The sequence below is a fragment of the Gymnoscopelus microlampas genome (genome assembly GCF_963454915.1).
Source record: "Gymnoscopelus microlampas genome assembly, chromosome: 10".
In the NCBI taxonomy this organism is placed as follows: Eukaryota; Metazoa; Chordata; class Actinopteri; order Myctophiformes; family Myctophidae; genus Gymnoscopelus; species Gymnoscopelus microlampas.
This window is the reverse complement of record NC_139947.1, coordinates 43,431,503-43,456,763: the sequence shown is the minus strand read 5'-3', so window position 1 is coordinate 43,456,763 and position 25,261 is coordinate 43,431,503. Positions and strand designations below refer to the sequence as shown.

Here is a 25,261-nt window from a genome sequence, read left to right as displayed (position 1 = left end):
TTAGACGCTATTAGGGTTGTAACAGAGCATGTTGAGCTGCAGGTTCTCATCCCAGTGCCTTAGGATGATGAAGAGCTGGTTGGCAGCTGACTTGATGGAGGCTAAATCCCGGCCCTCTGGGACACTCTGAGCACTCAGCCACATGCTGGCCTTGGCGGCGACCAGCTCCCACTCTATGAAGTAGCTGGCTGAGCTGTGCTCCAGCCAGGCGAGAGCCACGGCTGTGCCCCACACCATGCCCTCCAGATCCTGCCCCCCCCTCCTGGACAGGCCGCCAGGGGAGATTGCGGCCGGCGGTGTCTCCAGGCTCTCTGTCTCCGAGCCCCGCCCGCTGTCCGTCTGGGAGTGGGGAGAGAGCGGGGGCTCAGCGGTGGTGAAGGATGCGCTGGATGGGCTGACCAAGCAGGTATAGCCAGCATTCGTGCGGGGACTTCTGGCTGAGTGGTAGAGGTTGTGGCCGGGCGCTAACAGCTCTCCAGGCCGCTGCTGCTGAGAGGCCTCCGGCTCAGGCAGTGACTTGTGTCCATGTTCAGTGGTCTCGGTACGACGGCCGCCTGAGTGGTGGGACAGATGGCCCAGGCTGGCCCGGTGGCTACTGAAAGGCGAGGTCCACTTCAGCTTGTCCATGGGGACATTGATGGCATCACACAGAGCTGTGTCTAGGGGGAAGGCACCACAGGCCAACTGTAATGCCACCTGTTACAGGAAATAGTGGATTGTGTGTTGTATTGTCTTTTGTAAATAAATCATTGTGCATGACATCAAAAACATGATGAGGACATAATGAATGTAGACAAAACATTTTCCTTTCTCAAAGACAACACGCATGCACATCACACCAACACTGGCTGCACACACACACACACACACACACACACACACACACACACACACACACACACACACACACACACACACACACACACACACACACACACACACACACACACACACACACACACACACACATACAGAGGTCAATTGTGTGGTCATGCAGCAATCGGTTTGGCATTCACTATACATTATCTAGTAGCTACCAGAGGAATGTAGTCTTTGTTCTCATTGTCGCTTTCATTGACTGAGTCACTTGTCCTGCTGTGTGATCGACACATGAAGCCCCTGGCAGCCCGAGTCAGGAGACGAGTCCTGCTGAGGCTCAGTCTGACAGGAGAGAGAGATAGAGAGAGGAGAGAGAGAGAGAGAGAGAGAGAGAGAGAGAGAGAGAGAGAGAGAGAGAGAGAGAGAGAGAGAGGGGGGACATGCACAGCAGTAGAATGTGCATAACATACACTACTGGTGATTTATAAGTGCTGCTTCAGTTTCAAACATTCCTTTGTATATCCTCTCATGGAGTAATTTACAAAGTGCCAGTTACTTTAAAGTAGTTGATGATGAGGATGACTATTGTTAATATTATTATTCATTATAACTGGATGTATGTAATAAATGGAGTACAGCTGGAGTACTGTATGGAGTTGTACTCCATAGTACAACTGGAGTATTACTCTATACCAGGGCTGCTAGCAGTGCTGCCCTTGCTGAGCATGAGACCACTGTTGAATACGAATCTGTTCGGTATTGCACACAGTACAATATGGACCCATAATTGTCGATTTGCACACTTTAGTGAGTGTTAAATTAACACTCTTGATTTTGCTGCGGAGTATTCATTGTTTGTTCCAGGGACAGTTCCTCCAGCAATACCAAACGATACAGAGAAGACAGACAAGTATAGCTTATATTTGTATGAAAGTTATACAATAAATCAATTGTTGCTATATACTGTACATAGCAGGAACCCCAAAAGGGGTTCCCGTCCTGAAAGGTATAGTTACAAAAGGGGTTCCCACTCAAAATGGGTTAATAAAGATAATGCTTAAGTTCAGTACAGTTCATCCACTGGGCAGAATGAATATGCACAGCAAATTCCATGGCAATCCAGCCAGTAGTTTTCAAGATATCTTGTTTGGGACTAAAGTGATGGACGAACCGACCGACCAAGATTGCCATCCTTAATGCTCTACCGGAAATAATAGGGCTAATAGGGCTTTTTTGATTCAAAGTGCTTCTGTTTCCACTATGAACACTGGTATTAGCACAGTTCATGTCTAGTTAGTACGCTGATGGTGCTATAGGCTGTTGCCCATTTCTCTCCCTAGATCACGCACCTGGCAGAAAAAAGGCTTTCCACTGATTTCTGTGATTGGTCTGAGGTCACAGATGGACTCCTTTGGGTGGCTGACATGGGTAGAGACAGGAAAAAGATCAAAGACAACTACTGATCTATCAGTGACAGCAGAAGAAGACATATAAACATCCATCTTTATTAGTGTGTGTGTGTGTGTGTGTGTGTGTGTGTGTGTGTGTGTGTGTGTGTGTGTGTGTGTGTGTGTGTGTGTGTGTGTGTGTGTGTGTGTGTGTGTGTGTGTGTGTGTGTGTGTGTGTGCATGTGTGCGCGTGTCGTGCGTACATGCACACGTGCGTGTGTACATGTGCGAGTGTTTGTGAAAGAGAAAGACGAAGAGGGATATCAGAGCTCATCTGCAGACCACACAATTATCTTAACTTGGTACACTTGAAAGACAAAGGTCAATCTCATGTGTCACATTAGGAAGAACAAAACAAAGTTCCTCAGGAAATGACTAGAGACTGTGGTGGTTTACCCTCAATTGTTGTGTTGAAGACTAATTGACAAGATCAATGGAATGAATAGCTGTTGTGTAGAACTTACCCTCTACAAAGTTACATTTCTCCCAGCCTGACGAGGAAGGCGTACTGCATGGAGACACACCATCCTCACCACCTTACACATCATTTGGAAAGATTGCTCAGTTTCAGTTTTATTAACCCAGATTTTCCCAAAACCAAACATTCTTTGGTTCTGTGATACATGCCACTGTAAACCACTATTCAGTCAGGAACACGCATGTCATTCAGTAGATAGATTATTTAACCATTTATTGCAACAAATGGAATACAGTTAGACTTTATTGCAACAAATGGAATACAGTTAGACGTTGATGGCTCACTCTAAAGATGTTCCAGGACTTAGCCAAGCAGCATATAGCTAAAATCAGGGAACGCAATGCAGGAACCCCCATAGGTTTACAAGAGAGGGCCCAAAGCAAGACATTGAATTCAGTTTAACATGAGCCATGTAATATTGTATTCCAGTGTAACTTTAGAGCCATGCAAACACTGTATTTCAGTCACTTTTGAGCCATGCAAGACTCTAAACTATAAGGTAGCAGCAGTATCAGCAGCATGTGTGTGGAACTGGCAGCAAGATTGAGTGTGGGAGGGAGACATATTTAAATGGACCACCTTTGTGGGAATGAACTGTGATTGGTGTGTAGAGAAGAGTGGTTGATTAGAAACAATTATTCAATCAGCAGGCTGACAGCTGATTACAGCTGACTCCTGTGTCCTGCATGAGCTAACGTGATGCTTCATTTACAGGAGAGGCCTGATCTCCAGGGCTGGCCTTCAGTGAGTGCTTCGGTAGTAGTGTTAGTTGTAGCTGTTACTACAGCACTGCTGCACTGCTGCAAACCAATTTCAGTGCTTCTGTTAAGCTTAAAATCCAAACAATTGGTTATAAAAACCACACACAGATCTCGGTGCCGCTGGGAACCTGTGGCAATGCATCTTTCCCATTTTAAAGCTGCAATATATTTTTTATAGTCACAGTCACTGTTAATTTTGCTCTGTTGTTTTCCCCCTCCTTTCTAAAGCATGTTGTCAAAATAAAAGCTCCCACTAAAATTAACTCCCTGCTCCTCCCAGATCTCCTCCTTCACCCTTTTGAATTCAGGTCACCCCCTGTTAAATGTTGTTAAAGGCATTGTAGGGAACATTAAGCCTAAATTTAAAAAATATGTATATATATATTTTTTGCATTTTCTCCCCTCTATCAGCCACTATATAATGATGCTGGGGTGTTTTCCTTCATTGAAACACAGTCCTCTGTCTGAAATCCGTATTTTCCCTTCTGTTTATGTTCATCTTGTTTATGTCCGGGTCGTAAATTAACGCACGCATGTGCGTGTCCGTGCGCGTCCGTGCCCGTATCAACTTTTTACTTTCGGTTTTTAAAACGCTCTCAAACTTCTTTTTTGAGGCACATAATTTACTTTTAAAAAATCGTTTGGATAGAATTTAGTTGTTTAGCTTCATATATGTGGTCAATTTATCATGAAAGAGCCTATTTAAAAATATAAATTCAGAGAACCGTAGGGTCGGGCATTTCCGCGAATTGTATCCGCATAAGGCAACCTATTTTGGGCATGACTCATTTAAAAAGTCCCCCCTGCGTCACCCCCTGGTGGTCGGGGAAAAGAACTGCTGGAGGGGCGGTGTTTGACAACAGTTTTTTTCTTTGATTATGTCTGAACTCCCTACAATGCCTTTAAGAGATGTCTCTGGTAGAACACAAGGTGAATCTTACTGTTTTGTAGTAAGGCGTCCTCAGTTTCCTCTGACATGCACCCAGACTGGGAGCGACCCAGCCCTACAGAGTAGGCTCTGTTCTTTCTACTCCCTGAACGTGAACTGGAGTGGGATCCCCTCTTCAGACTTTCACCTGAAACATACAGTACAGCTTCACATACCAAGCTTTTAAATGCCATTTTACCTTGCTACCTTGCTGTATGCGGTACTAGACAATATAATTCAAAAGTAAACCTGCAATATCATTTCCCAAAAAATTATGTTTTTTGCCTCCCCCATTTTCTCCTCAAATTAGTTGGTGGCAATTTCTTTCCTTTCTGATAGAAAGGCTTTCTTTTTTGTGATGTTATGGTTAGGTTTAGGCATAGTTTTTGTGAGGTTAAGGCTAGGGTTAAGGTTAGGTTTAGGCATAGTTGCAAAATAATCATGAAGAAATTGCTCCCTGAGGGGAAACTTCTCCCCTGGGCGCTCAGGAATCGAACCCGGGACTCGATGTCAGGCTGCATCAGAGTCTACAATATATATGGTACTCGCCTTAACCACCCCACCAAATTGCTATTCTAATACAAGGTTATATAAGTAATTTAAATGCCTGACTTACCAGCATTTATGTATTCAATACATGTCTGCAAGTACTCATTGGTGTCCAGATCAACAGGAACTAATGCTGTGTATTTGCTCAATATATTGCAGGCCTTGCTGGTGTGAATAGAATATAGTTGGTACCTCCTGCCAGAGCCTGTGAAATATACATATTATTATAAATCAGTTAAAAGTTTCAAATATCATTGCAGATAATTAGTTAATGAAAAGGTCTGAGAGGTAAGCAAAACACACTGAATACTGTTCTGTAACTACTCAAATACTCCAGAAAGTAACTCCCCATGCTCGATCTCGCACTCCTTCTCTGCCATGTTCTCAAAGTCCTGTATGATGGATCGTCCTGCCATATGATGGAAGGTCTCGTTCCAAAGCTCCTCGTGAACCTTTTCCTCTCGCTCTCTGCCATTAAGGTAGGGCTCAATATCAAAAACCACCTCCCACTTCATTGCCTTCCCACACAGAAGTCCAGACACTATGGCCTTGCAGTCCCCCTTTCCTTGGATGATGGCTCCCAGATCTGAGGTGTGGTTCTCCTGCGGGGTTTCTGCCTCACACAGCTGGTGGCTGTAGCCATCTGCAATGAATATCACATGGACCAGTGTTGATTTGACATACTTTCTCTTTTTTGCACAAAAGGCTGCATTTGGACTGCTTTTGATCATTTGGGATTCAGCTCCATGGCTCATTATGTGTGCATGTATTTGTGGCTATGTTTGCTTTTCCTCTCAATTTGTGTCCAATGCTTTCTCTGCTGCACCTCTCTCACTAACAGCTAGAAGTAAGCTTTTCCTTCATTAGCTCTGAACTGCTGTTTTGCTCCAAAATATTGACCAATATATCTTGTCTTCCCAAGAACCCTAGTCCTCAGTGCCTCACCAGTTGCTAGATTTCTTTGGGTTTTTTAAGATCACTGTACAACTCAAGTTGTAGTCACCACCTGCTCAACTATTTTGGAGAATTACATTTATAATTAATAATATAATAATATGGTCCCCACACTTTGGGATATTTGTCACATACATTACCACACACATGACATTTGTCCTCTGCATATCAAGAGGGTTCAAGTAATGCATCATAATTTACCATGGCACCCAGAAAACTTCATAGTTTCATTTAAAGATCATATGCCACAGTAGGTTAGCTACACATTTTCTGGCATATGGATGAAATAGTCTGAATGATGAGAGAAAAAAACTAACACAACACTGTCCTCATCCAACCTGTGTCCCCAACGCTGCCGACAGATGGGCTGTCAGTGGAAGATCTGGATCCGTCTTCCCCAGTGGCGCTGCGAGCTGCCGCAGGCTGCACATTGGCACCGGGTACAGGGTTGGTCTGGGTCTGAGGATGGATATGAGGCTCTGAGTCGGCCTCCTGCTGTGGCGGCACCTCCTGCTGAGCGAGAGGCCTGTGACAGCTGCTGGGATGCCCCCTGGAGGACGTGGTACACACGCTGGCCAGCTGTGGCTGCGTAAGGTGGAAAATACAATTCCTCATTCAGTCTAAATATGCAGATCAAAGAGGACTGTGGTAGGCTATTGTGGGCATGTTTGGAATCATATTTCAGCAGAAGCATGCTTGACAAGGGATTGTAACTTCAGCTACTGATTGCAATGATTAAAATCATGTTGCCACAATTAAATTAAATTATAGTGGTAGCGGACTCATGTCAATAGAAAGGTTCCAACGCCCACTCTAGCTCTAACATTTTAAATAAATCAGGAAGGTATTACAAACAAACAAGGGAAGCAAATAATCTGGAGCCAGGCTAACACCTCCTTGCTCTCAGGGAAAAGCCAAGCAGTAACAATATCACTCAGTCCCAGCGACATGTTGTTAAAGTGATGTTGAACCTTGGGTTGTAGGTACTTGGCCATATTTATAAATGATGAAATATCAATCATCAATCATCTTTATCTGTTGCTCCTTTGCTGTAGTAGGAACTGAAAGTAAAGATTTTTCTCTCTTCATCACTCTCATCGAAATTGGTCTCAAGATCACAATTGTAGCATGTGAAGAAATACAAACAAGCTAATCTGATTCTGCCAATATATAAAAAGAAAGAAATGAGACCTGTTGCATTTCCCCCACCTATTTCTCTTACTGATTAACATATGTCATCATCATCATCAATATCCATATTGTTGACCTATCAATTTTGGTGGCAAAAGAGATATTTCAAATCCAATGGCTATAAAATTATATAAATTTCACTTTCCAAAAAAAATATTACTTGGACTTTTTATTTTTTACATTTGTGTATGTACTAAAAGTTTGATTTTGAGACCTGTCTCGCCATGTAATGAGAATCAATGGAGAGAGAATGAAATGCTATTCCTCCCTCACAGAGCACGGAAACAACAGATAAAACCATGCCAGAATTACTTGAGTGTACTGAAGCACTCCTTGTGCAATATACCAACTAAATTATTATGCATGAATTGTGCCCCTCATTACAGCAGAGCACATTGCTCTGATGTATTCTTGATTACACTCCACCCAAGGCAAGGGTCAGATGGCTGCTTCTCATCCTAATACTTCTCCCATGCAAACTGTTCATACACACTGTAAAAAAAAAAAGAAGAAGTTTTTTTTGTGAATGAGTGTGACTATTATCATACAAGCATTATTATTCTTATTTTCATAGAAAGCTTATTTTAGAGCACTATCTCTTGATCTCTGCGCTGCAATGAAATTCACGTTACTTCACTGAGGCAAATACAGAAACACACTTAAAATTAAAGGAAGTTTTAGGAAGTCAAGACCAGTGTTTATAAACGGTAGCTCTTCTACAGGACAGCTCTACCTGACATTCATTCTTCCACTGGGCTCCATGGTCAGGGCTTATCTGCCCAGCCAACTCCTGGGCTCTAGCTCTCCTAAGAGGGTTCTTCTCCACCACAGAGCTGGGGTCACTGGCAGTGTAGCCCCTCTTTGATGGGTTTGATGGGTCCACTATCTGGTTGGTGCTGTACGCACGCCTCCTGGTTTTACTTTCAAACCCTGAAATTGTTTGAAGAGTACACAAACACTCAGAGACAAAAACAGATTGATTGTTTGATGTAGGTATTCTTATGATGAACCCATCACAGACATCCAGTAAAAATCCAATAATGTTGACCTGAATGGAAATCTGGAAGCCACCATGTACTAAATGTGTGTGTGTGTGTGTGTGTGTGTGTGTGTGTGTGTGTGTGTGTGTGTGTGTGTGTGTGTGTGTGTGTGTGTGCGTGTGCGTGTGCGTGTGTGTGTGTGTGTATGGTTTTTCCATGCCTTCAGCGCCTGTGATATTATTATGATTATAATAATGTGTGTATTTACTGCTTATTTAGGATTATACCAGTGTGGTAGGCCAACATATAAAGGCATGGTAAAATACATACATATATGAAGGTTAATACTGCCTGTTTGGAGTCATTAACTGAGGCAGCTCTATAAGGTCTCATAAGTTGGGTCCTTTCTCAGAGTGTGTAGGTCGTAAATTCCTTACCATTCCCTTATCTCGAAGAGGAGAGAGAGAGAGGCTCAAATGACATGCTTGATGCCTATGTTAGGGGGGAGGAGAAAGACACTTGCTAGGTGCTCATAGTGTTTGCCCAGTAAGTAAAGGCACATACTGTGGTACTTGCTTAGATTTTCTGAGGGTCGTAAAAATACCTTAAATCCCTTATCAGGAAAGAGAGAGAGACACAGGCCACCTTGGGGGGTGGGCATGATCTGTGGTGGGAGGCAACATCCTTTGTGTGGGTCTGTGTGGCAGAGTCACTGAGAACTCGGTTTCTTGGTCCCTCAACAGATCAGTAGTTTAAAACCTGTCTGTCTGACCTGACTGCCTGACCTGGTTAGATCTTGTTAGTAGAATGTGAGCCTACAGGCAGGATCGTAGTTGACTAAGATAGTAGTTGACTGGCCGCTTAGCAGCACGATTGGCTGCTGGGTGTGTTAATGTATGTTTGTATTTGTGTAGTAAATAAAAACCATCAAAGACACAGGTTGGTGTAGGTCTGAGTATTATCTACTTCACACCGATTCAGGGACTCCGGCCTTTTGCGAGGGCCGTTAGCCGACCAGTCGCACAAAGTAGTGTGCGTCGGGTTGAAATTCGTACAGTGTGTGTGTGTGTGTGTGTGTGTGTGTGTGTGTGTGTGTGTGTGTGTGTGTGTGTGTGTGTGTGTGTGTGTGTGTGTGTGTACATATCAAATTTAAAGTCTATACACACACACACATATATATTAAAACAATGGTGTATTTAACTTTGGGGAATAAAATATTTGCTGAAAAAGGTAAAAAAAATGTAAAAAAAATGTTTAAAAAAAACGCGAAAAAAACGTTCCCCCTTGGAATAAATGACTTCCAGCGCCCCTGTGTGTGTGTGTGTGTGTGTGTGTGTGTGTGTGTGTGTGTGTGTGTGTGTGTGTGTGTGTGTGTGTGTGTGTGTGTGTGTGTGTGTGTGTGTGTGTGTGTGCGTGCGTGCGTGCGTGCGTGCGTGCGTGCGTGTATGTACAGTGTGTGTGTGTGTGTGTGTGTGTGTGTGTGTGTGTGTGTGTGTGTGTGTGTGTGTGTGTGTGTGTGTGTGCGTGCGTGCGTGCGTGCGTGCGTGCGTGCGTGTATGTACAGTGTGTGTGTGTGTGTGTGTGCGCGTGTGTGTGGGGGGGGGGGGGCAGGGTTCTTACACATGGCGTCTTGTTCTGTGGTAACAGGGCTGCTTTCGGACATGGTGTCCTGATAGGAGTCATACAGAGGGACAGAATGTGTGTCCATGTGCGTTCCCTGACCATCAAGAGCAGCTTTCACTGAGTCTTCTTCTTGAGAATGGTAGAACACTGAGCTTGCAGACTCATTAGAACGCATCATGCTGTACCGCCTCCTCTTATCCTGTTGAGTTTTTTTTACACAAATTACACATCCAGGCAAGTTTTTCATCAAACTCCTATTTGCAAAGCTCAACACTCATGGCTCCATTTCCTTTGTCTTTGTGGTTACAATTATATACAGAAAGCATGCATCATTCATGCTCAGACTTGCATGCAGATGATAGTATAAGTATTGAGTGTTTAATCATCTGTCAGTTTTGGACTGGTGATGAGGTAATGTATATTACTTACAGACTTGGGGTTGGAATGGTAGCGGGTTGTGTCACAGACCACACTGTAGCCAATCAGACGGTCCCCAGGAAAGAGGAAGGTGTTGCCAACAGGGGAAAGCAACACCTCCTTGGTCTCAGGGAACAGCCAGTCAATGGCAATGTCACTGAGCACGGGGGACATGGTTCTTTTTAAGGACTTGATCATCTGTGTAATAAAATAAATGTTATACAGTGTTCATATTTTTAGTGCAATTTATAATTAACCTTGATCATGCAATCCAGACAGAATAAACAAGGGTTCAAATATAGAGTGTAAAGTCTGACCCAGCACACAAAACAGTTCTTTGCTCTGGAGCAGCCTGGTTTTAATGAATGTTTTGCTTGACAAAGTGATTAGCTAATTGCTAATGGCGTTCAACCCTTGCAACTGCTGAATAATGGCCTCTCTGTGACATTCAGAATAGCCGAGTGTCAGAGGGAAAGGATACACATATCACTGAAAATGGGTACCTTGGGCTGCAGTCTCTCGCCCTCTGCTAAGAATTCAGCTGTTCCATTAGAAACCGTGGCCATTCCCTGCACCAGCCTTCTGCAAGCATTCTGACCGATACCAAATGTATGGCACCTGCACAAACACATTACAGTTAGTAACTATAGTTCAGGAGGTCCGTGAACCAAGTGGTGGCAGAAATACTAGATTTATTTTTTTCATTTTACTTCAGTAAACTCACCTCTTCAGACTCCATCTCAGCCCGTAGCACTTGCCCTAGCCTTGACAACCTTGCAGGATTATGCAAAGGCTAAAATGTAACTTTGATAGCATGTTATGTAGACAGATGCCAGGTCATTGTTGCCCTGGCATCCTATAGTGTGTATAGTTTCAATGTAGGTGGATGATAGGTTCTTGGTTTACGTATGTATTAGTTATTATTAGATTATTGGATTACTTATGTATTACTTTATTATTAGATTACTATTTTTATGCATTTGATGTATTATGTGTATTATGATGTATTATCTTCTTGTGTCCTTGCTTACTGTAAGTCGCTCTGGATTAAGAGCGTCTGCTAAATGCCTAAACTGTAAACTGTAAACGAACAAAAGGATTGGCATTAAAATATACTTACTGTACTCATTATGCAGAATTTCCCATTCTTTTTAAAACAGCAGATCTACAAACTCAGTATTTATTTTATACTTGTTTTAATACTTAGTAAAATAGGGCATAGTGGGTAATGTATGTTTTGGAATAATATAACAAATCTGCAAAGTAACTTGTAACTAAATAACTTTTGCGGAATAAAAAGTATATTTGCCTCTGAGATGTAGTGGAGTAGAAGTAAAAAAAGTAGAACATTTTCAATACTCAAAGTAAAGTACATAAAAATTGTCAAGTACTGTACAGTACTTGAGTAAATGTTACTTTAAACCACTGCTGTGAACATATCTATTGGTAATCTGTGACCGTAAAGCTTGATTTATACTTAGTTGCTTGGAGGAGTCGCATGCCGGAAATAGCAAGCAACGCATCGCAGTGACGTATTGTGAACTATTTTCAGCATACAACGAATGCAAGTATAAATTAAGCATTTAACTCTCTGAGAATTGTATGTTTTTGACAGAAAGTTCAAAAGATGCTACTGTACTTGCTGTTACCACGTACAATAGTATCACACACAGTGACCCTGTCATATTGCATGACGTTCGTACATAATGTGATTTGACTCAAATACAGAGTTGCAATGGAAAACAGATGGAGACAAACAGGAAATTATCCTCCATCCTGAAAAGTTAAGGCATGCCTGCAGCTTCTCAAAGACCTCCAGGGAGGCTTGATAATGTTGTGTTCTTCATCATAGTTAAAGCAATGACATATCAGTTATCTTGTTAACCACTTGAACTCTAGCGTCTTTATTCTGGGCATGTAGTAATAGGTCGTTGAATATAGGCAAACATTCAGCAAACATAGGAGCTCTACAAGCTCACAATTATGTTAGCTTGTAGATACTGCTATTTTCAGAGAAGAGATTTGGTGTAGAGGGGAAAAAGGAGGCGGTCAAAGATAGATCGCTGGGGGACCCTTGTCAACCAATTATATAGGGTATATATAGTCTGCCCATCTCATTCTTGAAATGAGACAGCAAACTCACACCAACTGCTCTGGCCTGTTGCAAATTAGACAGAAGGCAAACAGTGGGGATTAAAACAATGAAATGTGACCTTTCGCGTATAGCTACATGTCTGACATGGACTTTCAGGTAACAGATTAATTGAAGTTTACTTTGGTCTCTGACTGGATGTGCTGGTTTGTAAAAGCAGCAGTGATCATTATTGAGGATGTGTGGATGAATTGGCTATGCTCTATGTTCCTAATGCAATCATCTGGGGCACTCAGCCATTAAAGAAGACAAAAGTCAATTATTTCCTGAATGACTCAGGAGGGTGTGAGGAGAAAGATGTGAGTTGCAAAAATATGATGATTTTACTCTGTATTGTCTATTGTGCACTGAGTGGTTGGTTAATTTAACTCTGGGAGAGCATAATAATTTACCCTCTTAAATGTTTTGTTTTGTTTACAGAGAATCTATTAGTCATTTCTCTAATTTAGAGGAGTGCATGCACTGGCATGTGTATGAGGGTAGTCAGCAGCTCACACGTAGTGACTCTGCCAGACTACTTGTATTCACAAACAGATGTGACAGAACAGAACTGTGACTGAGTGCAAATTCCAAGATTTCATTTTGAGAGGATTATAGCACAATAACATTTTGCATTTTAAGCTGTTGTCAATCCCTTCAATTCCATGACATGTAATCACAGGCTAATGCTTTTCCAGTTTGCATAAGAGTGAACAAAAGGTGAATTGTTGATTATCATACACAGTGAAATACTCAGTACTAATGTAACCACTTTCAACCCGGTGTCCCTATTGATGGGCATGTCATTAGGCCTATAGGTGGCAATAAAAAAATACAGTCTAAATTTATTTTTTAAATTATTCAAAATTTGCAAAGAAATAGCCAAGCTACAAGCTCAGTTATTTTTGTGTGACACCATCATAAGTATAAAATAAGACTTAAGTGGTTAACTCTGAAAATGTTCTGTGTATGCGCTAATACAGTGTATCTGATCTCTTTATCTGATCTCTGATCTGTGCTTGTGCCATGGCTGTGGTTTCGGTTAATGTAATTATGTCCAATCCGCTCCCAACTCTAAAAAGCCAAGTAACTACTCCAGACACCAATCCATATCAATTTGGGATATGTATTGCAGTGCCTGGAGATTTGATTCGCTCTCTACGCCATATTTCTCTATGGCATTTCATAATGGATTCAGAAGAACCCTGTGTGGGTGACATTTTTGCAAATAAGTTAGTTGCCAAAGTGTCAAAAGGCTACAAAAGTAATTTGTAAAAGTAATTTGCAACAGTGTGAATGTCACAGTATCCACTATCCAGGTAACCCAAGCATCTTCCCTTGTGTTTCTCTTTCCTGTACTGTGTGCCAACACACCTGCCTCCAACCAGCTCCTCAACTCCCTCTTCAACCAGGTCATCCTCACCTCTCCGGCAAAGTCAGATTGTTATTTCTCCCTCAAGACAGTGTTGTTGTTAGCAACCAGGAGGAAGTGGACTAAGAAAGGGGAGGAGTTCTTGTCTCTACACAAAAAAGGAGGTGGTGCCCCGCTGGCCCCAGAGGCTAAAATAAAGGGGGGAACCAAATGGGTTCCCAGATTGTAGTATTAGTAACACGCTTCAGACTGCCATGGTGCAGCAGTTCTCAAACCTTTTAATTTCAAGGAGTTTGGTATGGATTAGTCCACAAACCCTCATAACTCTGAGAGTGTAAGGGTCCATTTGGTTCCATTTTGTACACTCTCAGCGTTATAGACCTGTAAGGGTCCATTGGTTCCTAACTATCATTCATTTTTCTGGGCACCTGCTGGAAACACCTCAAAGACCCCTGGGGGTCCCCAGACCCCACTTTGAGAACCACTGCCACAGTTGGTGATAAGTTCTTCGAGTTTGAGTCCTAGTTTCTACTAACTGTCCTTTCTCTGTGCTCAGGATAATTCAAATCCTCATCTGCCAGTTCGCTTGCCTGATAACCTGCTTGCTTGCCAGTCAGCCTGCCCACACCATTCACCATCGCTCCTTAACTCCCGACCATCCTCTACTGATAAACTTCCTTAAACCTCACCTTGTCTCCTGTGTCTTCTCTTCTGCATTCTGGTTTGCTCTGAACTCCATAGTAATACCAAATACCGCATTCATGGATAGAGCGCTGGTTCTCAAAGTGAGGTCCCCGGACCCCCAGTAGTCCTTGAGGGTCCGCAGCAAAATGAGGCACAGTTTAAACACTTAAACCCTATTAAAATGTTTTTTAATAAAAAGGAGATTTTACAAGCTCATCAACGCAGCAACGTTTTTGTGAGTTTGTAGATCGGCTATTTTCTGACATGAAAATATTTGAGAACCAGTGATGTACTGTACGCAGAGTGCAACATTTACCTGGTGTAGCGCGCGTGGCTGCGTACCAGCTCAATAACCTTGCCTGTGTTGCTGACTGCACCGTCTGTGAGGAGGAAGAGCAGGCGGGGGTGGCCGCTGTACATCGGCTGCCTCAGGAGCCAACTGAGAGGTGCCAGGATGTTGGTGCCCCCCATGTCAGCCCGGAGTTTCCTGATGTATTCACAAGCCAGGGCCAGGGTTTCCTGGGCCATGGAGAAACAAAACAGGAGCATATACTGTGCTGTAAAAAATTGAAGCTGTAATCTGGAACTTATTTTGATAGATTTTGTTGATTTTAAAATACAAAAATGTACAAAATAACCAAAATAGCAGATTTACAAGCTTACCACATTTCACAATGTGATGCGTTGTGTGCTTGTGGATGGGCTACTTTTGCTATTCATCATACGACAAATTATATAGGGCTTTGGTTAATTAGTTAATGAATAAAACGTTATTGTAACCAATCTGTATGTATATTAATTGTTAAAACAATATAACTAGCTCATCTGCAGTGGTTTGAGGTGGTCTCTCTACTCTTCCGTTAAGACGTTTAGACTCTGATGATTGCAGTAGTACTGCCTGAGGCTCAAGTGTGATACCTCCCCTAGCCAAGCAGTGATTGTCTTGGCAGAATAGGTAGAAGTTTGTGTCCTAGACAGGAGATCCGGGTTCAAATCCCTAGGCCTAGGCCATAAAACTTGGCCTATGCCTAGAGATTTCAGCTTTAATTTTACTCTGAGAGTAAGTTCAAAATTGATAAATTAACAATGAGCATTTGCTGTGTTGTCAGTGTAGTTATTTCCACCAGTAGCCATGTACATTTATCATAATTTTTAACACAACAGAGAAATCATCGTAAGGTACAGTATTTGTATCCCTCAATCATGCAGTTGTTATACCTCTTCATATCTTTGGCTGGTGGTGAAGAGTGTTTTGAATGTGGAGCCGAAGCCAACAACGTTGAACAGGCAGCCAGGCACGAGGCTCTTCAGAATCACTACCATGGTATCCTGGGGAAAATGACACTCATTGAGGACAAAGCCAGGGTGTGAGAGAAGGGGTGCAACAGTTAATCGAACTAATCGATGTAATCAATTATGAAAAAGATAATACAATTTGATAAAATAATCAATTTTGAGGAAGAAGATAGAATTGTCCTTTTTGTGTTTCTTTCCCCCTTTCTTGTCATTAAAGGTGACAAACTTTAGATCGACTACTTTTGTGTATAAAACAGTGATTAATCAGACTAATCGATGTTGTCAATTGTAAAATAAAATAATATTGTTTGTAAAAATTGTAGATTCGTTGATATAAACAACATACAAAAACACGCTATGTGATTATTCAATTAATTGAAAAAGTGATAGATAGAATAATCGCTAAGAAAATAATTGATAGTTGCAGCTCTATAAGCAACGCTATTCTGCTCACGATACAGCCATAATAAAAGCACTATTGATGTCACATACTGTGGATAGCAAGTTCTTCTAGACATCTTACTACGGCTAAGCGGACTGGCCTCCTCTCGTCCCTGATGGTACCACAGCAAACGATTGAGGTGAGGATAACGAAAGACAGGCAAGACCCTGATGCGAACTGGCAAGCGTTTGAGGTGTTAATGCCCAGGGCTCAAGGCTCAACAAGAGCTTTTTTGTTTATGGCTCTGACAGCCACTGGGCAGTCAGAGCTATAAACAAGGACATGGACAAATTGGGACAATACAAAAAAAAGGGGAAAATAAATAATAAAAAAAAAACATTATGTTGGTACTAGAACTGTAATCATTCCTGTACAGATTGTTGAAACCGATATTGCACAATACAAATGTATATATACATGGTTATGCCTTTCACATTCTATAAACCCATACAATAAGCTATTGCTGCTATAGAACTCCTCATGGGATGGGGCTTTATTATAATTATAGAAGTTTTTATAGAAGTTTTATGACTCTATTAGTCCAGGCAAACTATCGTTTCACAACAAAGTAATTGTAACAGATTTTTTTTTCACCATACATCATTTCTATTAGGTGTCCAGAACACCATACTAAAAGTCCTAAGAAATCCTAGTTGTGGAAATATGTTTAATTGGCATCAATCCAAAATGGCTGCCATTTATTATCAAAAAGTCATAAAATGATGGTCCAATTTTCTTTCGTCTGAGATTTTAATTGATAGGAATTCAGATAAATTATAAAAGTATTTAGTTTTGCCATTTTTGAACCAATATAACAGAACTTAGTCTAGCAAACTAGCATTTCACATCAAAGTAGATTCATCATACATCATTTATATGAGGTGTCCAGAACAACATACTAAAAGTCTTAAGAAATCCTAGTTGCGGAAATATGTTTAAATGACATTGACTCACCATAATTTGATATGGCTTTTTGACAAGAATTGGTGGACATCTTGGATTGATGCCAATTAAACTTACTTCCGCAACTAGGATTTCTTAGGACTTGAAATGATGTATGGTGGAAAGAAATCTGTTACAATTACTTTGATTTTGAGGTCCAAAATGAGCTAGTTTGCCTGGACTATATCATCATCTTATTAGTATACTGTATCGTTATGTTTATATTTATTATTGTTATTATTGTTCTTACGTTGTGTTAGCACAGTATTGCAGACCTTTACACAATAGCATTTTGCTGCTTGTACCTGTATGAGTGCTGACAAATAAATCTTCTTGATTCTCTAATGATGTTACAAATATAGCAATAACATTGCATGGGTTACATTACAGGTATTGCACACATTAGATATTGTACATAGGCATTGCACTTGGTAGGTGCATGAGTGCCAGCAACAAGAGTGATGTGTGTAGCGCTGCACAACAGAGCTTACAGTCTTTCAGCCTTAAAGTGTTTGAAACAGTAGTTAACTACGCAATCAATATCTTAGAGTGTATTTCTACTTTCTTTAAGGCTCACTGCGCATACGATAATAATGATTTTTTTTTTCTATCATGAAAGTCTGCAATATATTGTAGTGTAGGGGAACATGGATTTTTTTATGTCATCACTTTTGGACCATTGATTTTAATATTGCCACTAAACTCTGTTGCTTTCAGGTTGAGTCATAACATTCTTGAGACATTCTGGGGCATTCAGGAGTCATTACCTCACCATCAGGCTAACCCCTCGACATAAACCCAGACTGGGTAGTGTCTGGGAGGAGACACACCCAATGAAAATCGAAGTCACAAAATGCGTGCTAAAGCTCTGCAAGCCAGGATTAGAACACATAAGGTATGACAATTATATATATTGGTTAAAGACGCATTATATATTCAGGCTCAGGCTCTTCCAAAAGCGTGGAAGAGAAATAACATGAAGACTGATAGATGATCTTAAAGGTTGTTTGTTTAAAGCATTGGATAATCAATAAACATACTGTAATCTTCAGAAACAGCATGCTATGAGGACTATACAATCCGATTACATTTGTCTCTAATTAGTCAATTAATTATTTATGGTATTATTTAGAATTAACTATCATAATTCTTAAGCTTTCATACGTTTATGTCCTAAGTTATATAGCCAATTAGCCGCTGCAAGCTGTTTATTAATTTGGCTTGAAATATTTTAAAATCCATATTGATGATTATTTGATGTGTTCTAAAGGATTTGTTCATCTTGTATTTGTGTCTAGACTAGACAGATACTGGGATACAATGCAACCATAGTGAAGCGGACCTTAGTGGCTAGATGTAATACTCTACCTTCACACGATTGATGTTAACCCCACTCATGCTGCCACTGCGGTCAATGAGGAAGATGAATTCTCCATGCACTTTACTCAGGTCTGAGCTGATGGACTTCAGATTAGGGCAGAAGTTCAGCATGACCACAGGGTTGTGGAGAATGTCTTTGTGTAGACGTTTGTGAATGATATCTACCTACAGTACATACAGACATAGAACAGGCCCAGAGAGGAAGAGGTTAAAAAACAGTGAAGCAGTCAAAATACATTCAGAGAGTAAGACAGTGAACTAAATAACATGAATGTCTGTGACTGCTTGATGCGAGACATGTGAACTTTAACATTTCAAATAAGGTCATTGGGGAAGAATCACGCCCAAGGGATTTTAGCGACGGAAAAGGCACTTCAATTGTGCATGCATGGGCAATCCAGGCAGAGTGTGGAAGAGGGTTTCCATAGAAACCCCTTTTATCCGACACTTTTGTTTAGTGCAAAGTGCTTTCTCTCCCTCTTTGCTGTTGAGGTCATTAAGAGTCTAATGTGTACGAGATTAAGTGAATGAGATTGGAATGAGATTGGAATGAGATTTGGAAAATAATAATATTGACATTAGTTAAACAGTCATTCAGTAATTAGAGTTATAGGAGAGTTTGGGTTTTTTATTTTGAAAAACCCCACGGACGCTGCCACGCCCTCAGTCCTGTGACGCGCTGATGACACACTCACTTTCTTCTCATTGCTGGAGTCCTTTTTTGTGGCCTTGATGAAATCACTCCTGCTGTGAAGATGCTCGTCATACTCCTCCTGTGTCATGTCTCCATCCTCGATGAGCACGTGAGGCACATGAGGCTCTAAAGGCAGGAAACTGCAGGTCAATAACTCAATACACACACTACCAGCCATTACCTGGAAAGTGTAGAAGATGGACAATGCCTGAATCTGCCCACAGGTACTGTAGCAGCGTGGTGAAAAGGTGTTATTCTGCATCACTAAATTATCTATATTCTGACATAGAAAAGAGCTGGAGCAGTGATTGAGTTATTGAGTATATCTCTGCTGTCGGGCAAAAACCAGCTAACTCCAAAATGTTCATTTTTCAGGAGTGGATAAGAACAGCTGAATGGACCTCCAAGCTCACAATGAGGTTCGAGGTCAAAAGGGTGTGGAGCCTGGAGTCAGCAAAACCAGCTAACTCTACTACCCCCCTTTGGTGGAGTTAGCTGGTTTAGCAGAAAGTTTGAGGATCCAATGGAGTAAGCTGGTTTTGTCATACTTTGCATTGGTTCAATATTTTTTTAGCTATTGAACACGTAAAACGTGTTCAATAGCACTGATTTATGAGGGGAAAAATAGTTAGCTGGTTTCTGCCAGACGGAATATACACTTATTGAGATCAATTTTTTAAAATCCTTCATTTCTATGTTTCTGCTGCCTGACTCCTTGGCGAGATTGAAACCTCTGCACCATACTGGGTCAAATAGAACTGGGAAGCACTGGCATCAGGTTTGTTTGATTATTTGATGCTGACTGATACTTGTAACGTACACAGGGTGTGTCTGGAGCATGAACTCCTGATCTGACAGCAAACACGGATTCGCTTTTGTACACCAGGGAGACAGAGAGACTAATTAAAGTACCACACTGTGAGTGAATGTTGAGCCTGGATACCCACCACTGGGGTAGATGACGATTTCGACAGGGCAGTCATAAGTGTACTTGTCAGCGAGGGTGATGACGACACTGGTAGCAGAGCGAGCCAGAGGGTCTGCATCAGCCCGGATGGCATGAGATGGACTCTCCACACCTACATAAAGAAACCACTGAGGCAGCTAAAACAACCAGTCAACAGGAAATAAATGTATCCTGGTAGGCCTGGAACTATCCGTTATTTTCGTAGCGATTATTCTATCGATTACATTTTCGATTAATCAAATAATAGATAAGCATGATAACATTGTATTCGATTTGTATAATCGACTTAATCGATTAGTCTGATTAACCACTTAAAGTGGCTTTATGTCACTTTTCTTTAATGAATAAAATGTAATTTTGTCCAATCTGTATGGTAGAGTATGTTAATACAATATAACTTATACAATTGGGGTGGTTGAATTTTGTCTTCCTGCTCTTATATTGAGACATTTAGATCGTGTCAAAGGTCATGTCTCACGTAGACACAGCATCTGACATGAATTTTGAATTTTATCCCCTGAGCAAGCAGGCAGGCTCTAGGCATTAGCTCAATGGTAAAACATTTCAGCACTTGCGCAGGAAACCGGGTTCAAATCCGGGATAGAAGAGGAAAGTTACATAGTGCAGCTTTGATAAATACAGTTTATGACAACATGCTGTTGCATTCTAAAATATCCTCAGGCGCTAGGACACTGCAGCTTCCATATATTTACTTCCATATAGATAACGGAGCTACGAGAGGTGTCGTCAAAAAACTGCTACAATGAATGTTACCCATTATGACGTTACTTAAGAATATTTTTGGAGTAGCCTATCTGCATTTTGCTATCTTCATCTTTTTGTTTTTGGTAGCTTATGACTTTCACTTCACTACAAGACAAATTGTGCTTTTTTTCTCCACTACATTTCTAGGAAACTTATAAAAGTGAATATTATGGAAGCTTTATATCAAAAATAGTGAAAATATCCGATTGTACTTTGTACTTTTGAATACTTAAGTATTTTTTTAAGTAAATACTTTTAAATACTTTTTTTTAAAATAATTTTTATCCCGCGATTTTTGTAACCCATTTTTTTCACCCGGTGCCAATTTCCTAAGTGATCCTGGGCGCTACACCAACCCTACACCAGCGCTACACCAGTCCCCCACAGCCAGGGAGGCCAGGGCCGAGCTCATGCTTCCTTCAGTGCATGAGAGCCAACTGACCTTCTTGTCACCTGACAGGGGGGAGTTTCCCTGGTTGGACGTAGCGCGTGGAATGAACACGTTATTCCAACCAGTTCCCTTCCCCTCCATCAGGCGCCCCGGCTGTCATGGGGGAGGCGGTATAGCGACCAGGATTACTGCATGTTTTTGTGAGGGTATTAACTACCCTAGGAGACACGGGGAGAACATGCAAACTCCACACAGAGTAGGCCCTTTCGCCAACCCCACCCCGCACCATGCACCCTTAAGCATTTTTTTAAACAGGTAAAACTTTGACTGAGCAACTTTCACTTTAGTTGATTCATATGTAACCAGCCAGGATAATTCTCTCACCTGCCAGGAGGTAAGGAGCTCGGATCTCGAGTTGGAAGTTGAACTCATAGTCAATGGAGTTGATGACCTCTTCCTCCAGCAGTGTGGCCAAACACAGCTGAGTGGAGGTGGGGGTTTGATCGTGAACGCCTGGGGCACAGGTATGTCTGTCCCTCCTATATATGGTAGTATACTCAGTGTTGGGGGAAGTCATGGAATTTTATCTGTGTTAAAATGTTAGTAGACTAAACTCAGATGTTATGGAGAAACACAATCACCACAGAAAGCTGCTGCACCCTCTCAGCACAGCATATATGAAAATTATCAAATTAACCACTTACACAACCAATTTTCACCTATATTTTCACCTACCTACCAACATGAAACATTTCCATAGTAACGCGAGTTCCACCAATCAGAGAGGCTGCTACACATTAGGATCGTGGGTAGTGAAGTATTTCTCCATGACATTGTAAATTAAACATGTTTACTTAAAACTGGATTGATTGCTTAAATACGTGTGGCTTCTACAGGATAATGCATATTGTTTTACAACCAGGAGCCTCATGGTAAGTTTACATTGGATTGTTACGATATTATAGCTGATAATAAAATCCTCTATGGAGGATGTTACTTCCGGAAACTCACTGTTGAGCCCTATTATTTCCTTGTCTTAGTGAATAAATATGGCTATGGGTATACGTATGTCGTTGCCAAAAGGTTATCCAAACGAGGGCCGGTTTATTAGTCCAAGCCATAAATAAGGGCTGATGCAGTCGTGGTATTGTCTGCATTTTGGTGGGTGTTAGTTTCATTCGTTAATTCTTCTTACGCTCTGTTGAAGTTAGGGGATAAACCCTGCTCCTCGTTGATGGTCCTCTGTACCCGAGGTGTGCACACAGATGGGGAAGAGACCTGGATGCCCCCATTGGGAAGGGTGGAGAGTTCAGAAGAAGTGCTGACAAGAATGTTGACCGTCTCCATGGCAGGGATGATCCCAAGGTTAACCACTAGCACAGTCCTCTCCAAGTCCTCATCCATCATTATATGTCCTACACAGTGACACCAGATGAAAAACAAAACTCTTCTGTTTTTACTGGACATTAATACTGCAATACTCAAAGTCACACAGTTGTCAGTTGTACTTTGGTTTCAACACTGTTATTTTTAAATGTGCTCTATAAATAAAGTGGATTGGATGGATTGGATTATGAAAATATTACATTTTTCAAGCTCCTGAGCCACAAAAAGGAGCCAAATCCACAGAAGATTCGCACCTACAACACACTCACATGATGTCAATCCGCCAATCTGACAGAACTAAATCAAGCTTAAAACAGACAATTCTGCAACAGACAGTATTCTGTGGTGAACCACTCTGAAGCAGTCATTCTGTTATTTGGATGTTTTCCCATCTCACTGTTGGCTCTGAGCATCCTTGATGAGATTAAAACCGCGGCACCATACTGATTCAAATACAATTGCAAGCACCATACTGAGTCGAATAGAACTGTGAAGTATTTGCCTCAGGTTTGTTTTTTGTGTATCTGATGAGTAAAGCCAAGGTTCATTCCTTCCTCAGAGAAACAACTAGCCCACGCACAGATCAACACAAACAGGTCACAAAAAAGAAAGGCAGATAGCAGGGTTAACCACTAGCACAGTTAGTTGTCTTCAAATCCTTATCCATCACTACAGTAATGTTTGTAGATGCATGACAACAGATTAAATTAGAAAACATGAAACTTTCATTCTCTACCGTATGTTTATTTTCATTTAAATAGGGAAAATAGTCCCAGTGATTATGTCAGCAAGGCTAAAGGAAACCATTATTTACACCATATGTACATTCATAGTTTGTGCATTTCTTCATGCTCCTAATCTCTGGATTATATATTTTTAAGGAAATAAAGCATCCCAACTAACAGTTTAAATTGTATCTACATAACAAGATAATTGAGACCATACACTATTGGCTGGATAATAGCCTTTTCATGAACATACTCCCACAAGATAATGCTCAGACATTCTTACCTGTACAACCTCGGGAGGTCCCATTAGCTGCATTGCAGCAATCAAGGTAACAGTCATCGATTTTGTCTTTGTCTTTGATTTGCAATGTTATTATTTGACTTGATATCATAGCCTCGAATCCCACAACAGTGGAGTTTTCTTCCAGTGGATAAATAAAGATTCCTAAAGTGGAGAGAAAAGTATAAAGAAAAGCATAACCCAGGGCAAGTGTGTAAAACCATTGACTGTATTGATGCATCTTTAAGTATAATATTAAAGCCAGTATTAGGGAGGGGAAAGGACAATTTGGTTATACTTATTATGAGAAATCCCTCAAGAATGCTGACCTTTACCAGCAAACATCTTACTGTGCTGATAATGCCCATTCTCAAACATCTTATCACCTACTCACCCTCAATGGGATGGTCCTCAATATTTTCATAGGTCATGGAGGCAGTTAGAGCCAAAGTGTAGCCCCTGACACAGGAAGTGATGTCAGAAACGCTGAGGGGCAAAGCGTTCCACCTCTCCTTATTCATGAGTCCAGGCATGGTGCTGGTTTTAGGATTCTGTTTTGTTGACACCGATCATGAAGTGAGACAAAGAACAAATGCATCATATAATGACATGCTAATTCAGGATGCAAAACTAGACAGCAGCCCTTTGTGGAAAGCTCCCCTTTCTTCTTTATCCCATGCATTGTTATCGAGACATGACATCAAAGCCAATATGGGCCACTGAAGCAATATGAATGCGGCTGCCCATCTGCCTGCTCAGTGCCTCAAAAGTTGTATAACCACGGTTACCTCAAAAATGTTCTCCCTAGAATCATAGGGGACACAGGTAGCCAATGCATCCCTAAAAGAACCCTAAGAAATAGCACAACTGCAATATATCACATATTCATGTAGGTACGTATTTAACATAATTAGGAAACTAGGCTATTTAAAAACTGCCATAAATGCAGAAGATAAATATTCAAGGGCATCAATAATAAACAAAAAGAATAAAGTAAAATATGGCTTGGCTCATGGTGTGAGGTATACAGTAAATAATACATTGCATCTCGGGTTTGTTTCCAAAATAAATATCATCTGACCAGCACGTTATCTGGGGACCTATATCTCTTCTGGAAGACCAAAGCCTCAACACTGCCTTCATGAAGTGTTATGACGAAAGCAATTTCCATAGAGACAGCTCTGCTTGCTTGCCTGCAGACTAACCGATGATCTCTCCAAACTGCCTGAGGCATTAAGGAGTGATAAAAAAAAAAACTATAAGACCATGAACTACTGGAAACCATGAAATTTTAATGACGTTGAACTTGAAGATTAAAATATGCCTAAGTGGCTCCAGACAAGATGTGACAACTGGCAGACCCATACTCTAGTCTATGGGCTACATAGAAATCCAGCTAAATGAAGGGTCTTTGAGGACCCATCATTGACTGACAAATGACTTATTAAAAGTCAAAGTGGGGTTTCTGACAACATATGGTAATTTATGGGGTAGAAAAGGTCATGCAGATGCAGACTAAGTCTAAGAAGCTCCACTGCTGACTGTGTGAATATAGTGCCATCGTGTGTGCAGTACTTTCTCCCTCGAAGAGAGCTATCTGTTGCTGCAGAAACATTTGTAATTTAGAACATTTCAAGCACAGCTGACTGGAAATA

The 25,261-nt window shown here is 41.2% G+C and overlaps 1 protein-coding gene across 1 annotated transcript; it reads right to left on the bottom strand.

The window, feature by feature from the left end:
- vwa5b1 (von Willebrand factor A domain containing 5B1) lies at positions 1–24,139 on the bottom strand (the record flags this gene model as incomplete). The annotated part of the gene is made up of 21 exons (XM_084069210.1): positions 1–696; positions 1,038–1,161; positions 2,169–2,238; positions 2,732–2,803; positions 4,448–4,582; positions 5,051–5,178; positions 5,308–5,626; positions 6,276–6,522; positions 7,862–8,058; positions 9,729–9,930; positions 10,161–10,346; positions 10,652–10,766; positions 14,652–14,854; positions 15,554–15,664; positions 18,384–18,560; positions 19,091–19,215; positions 20,037–20,168; positions 21,597–21,751; positions 22,408–22,627; positions 23,610–23,771; positions 24,001–24,139. 21 exons carry the CDS (start codon positions 24,137–24,139, stop codon positions 1–3), a joined length of 3,915 nt encoding a protein of 1,304 aa, XP_083925336.1.
- Positions 24,140–25,261: the final 1,122 nt, after the last annotated feature.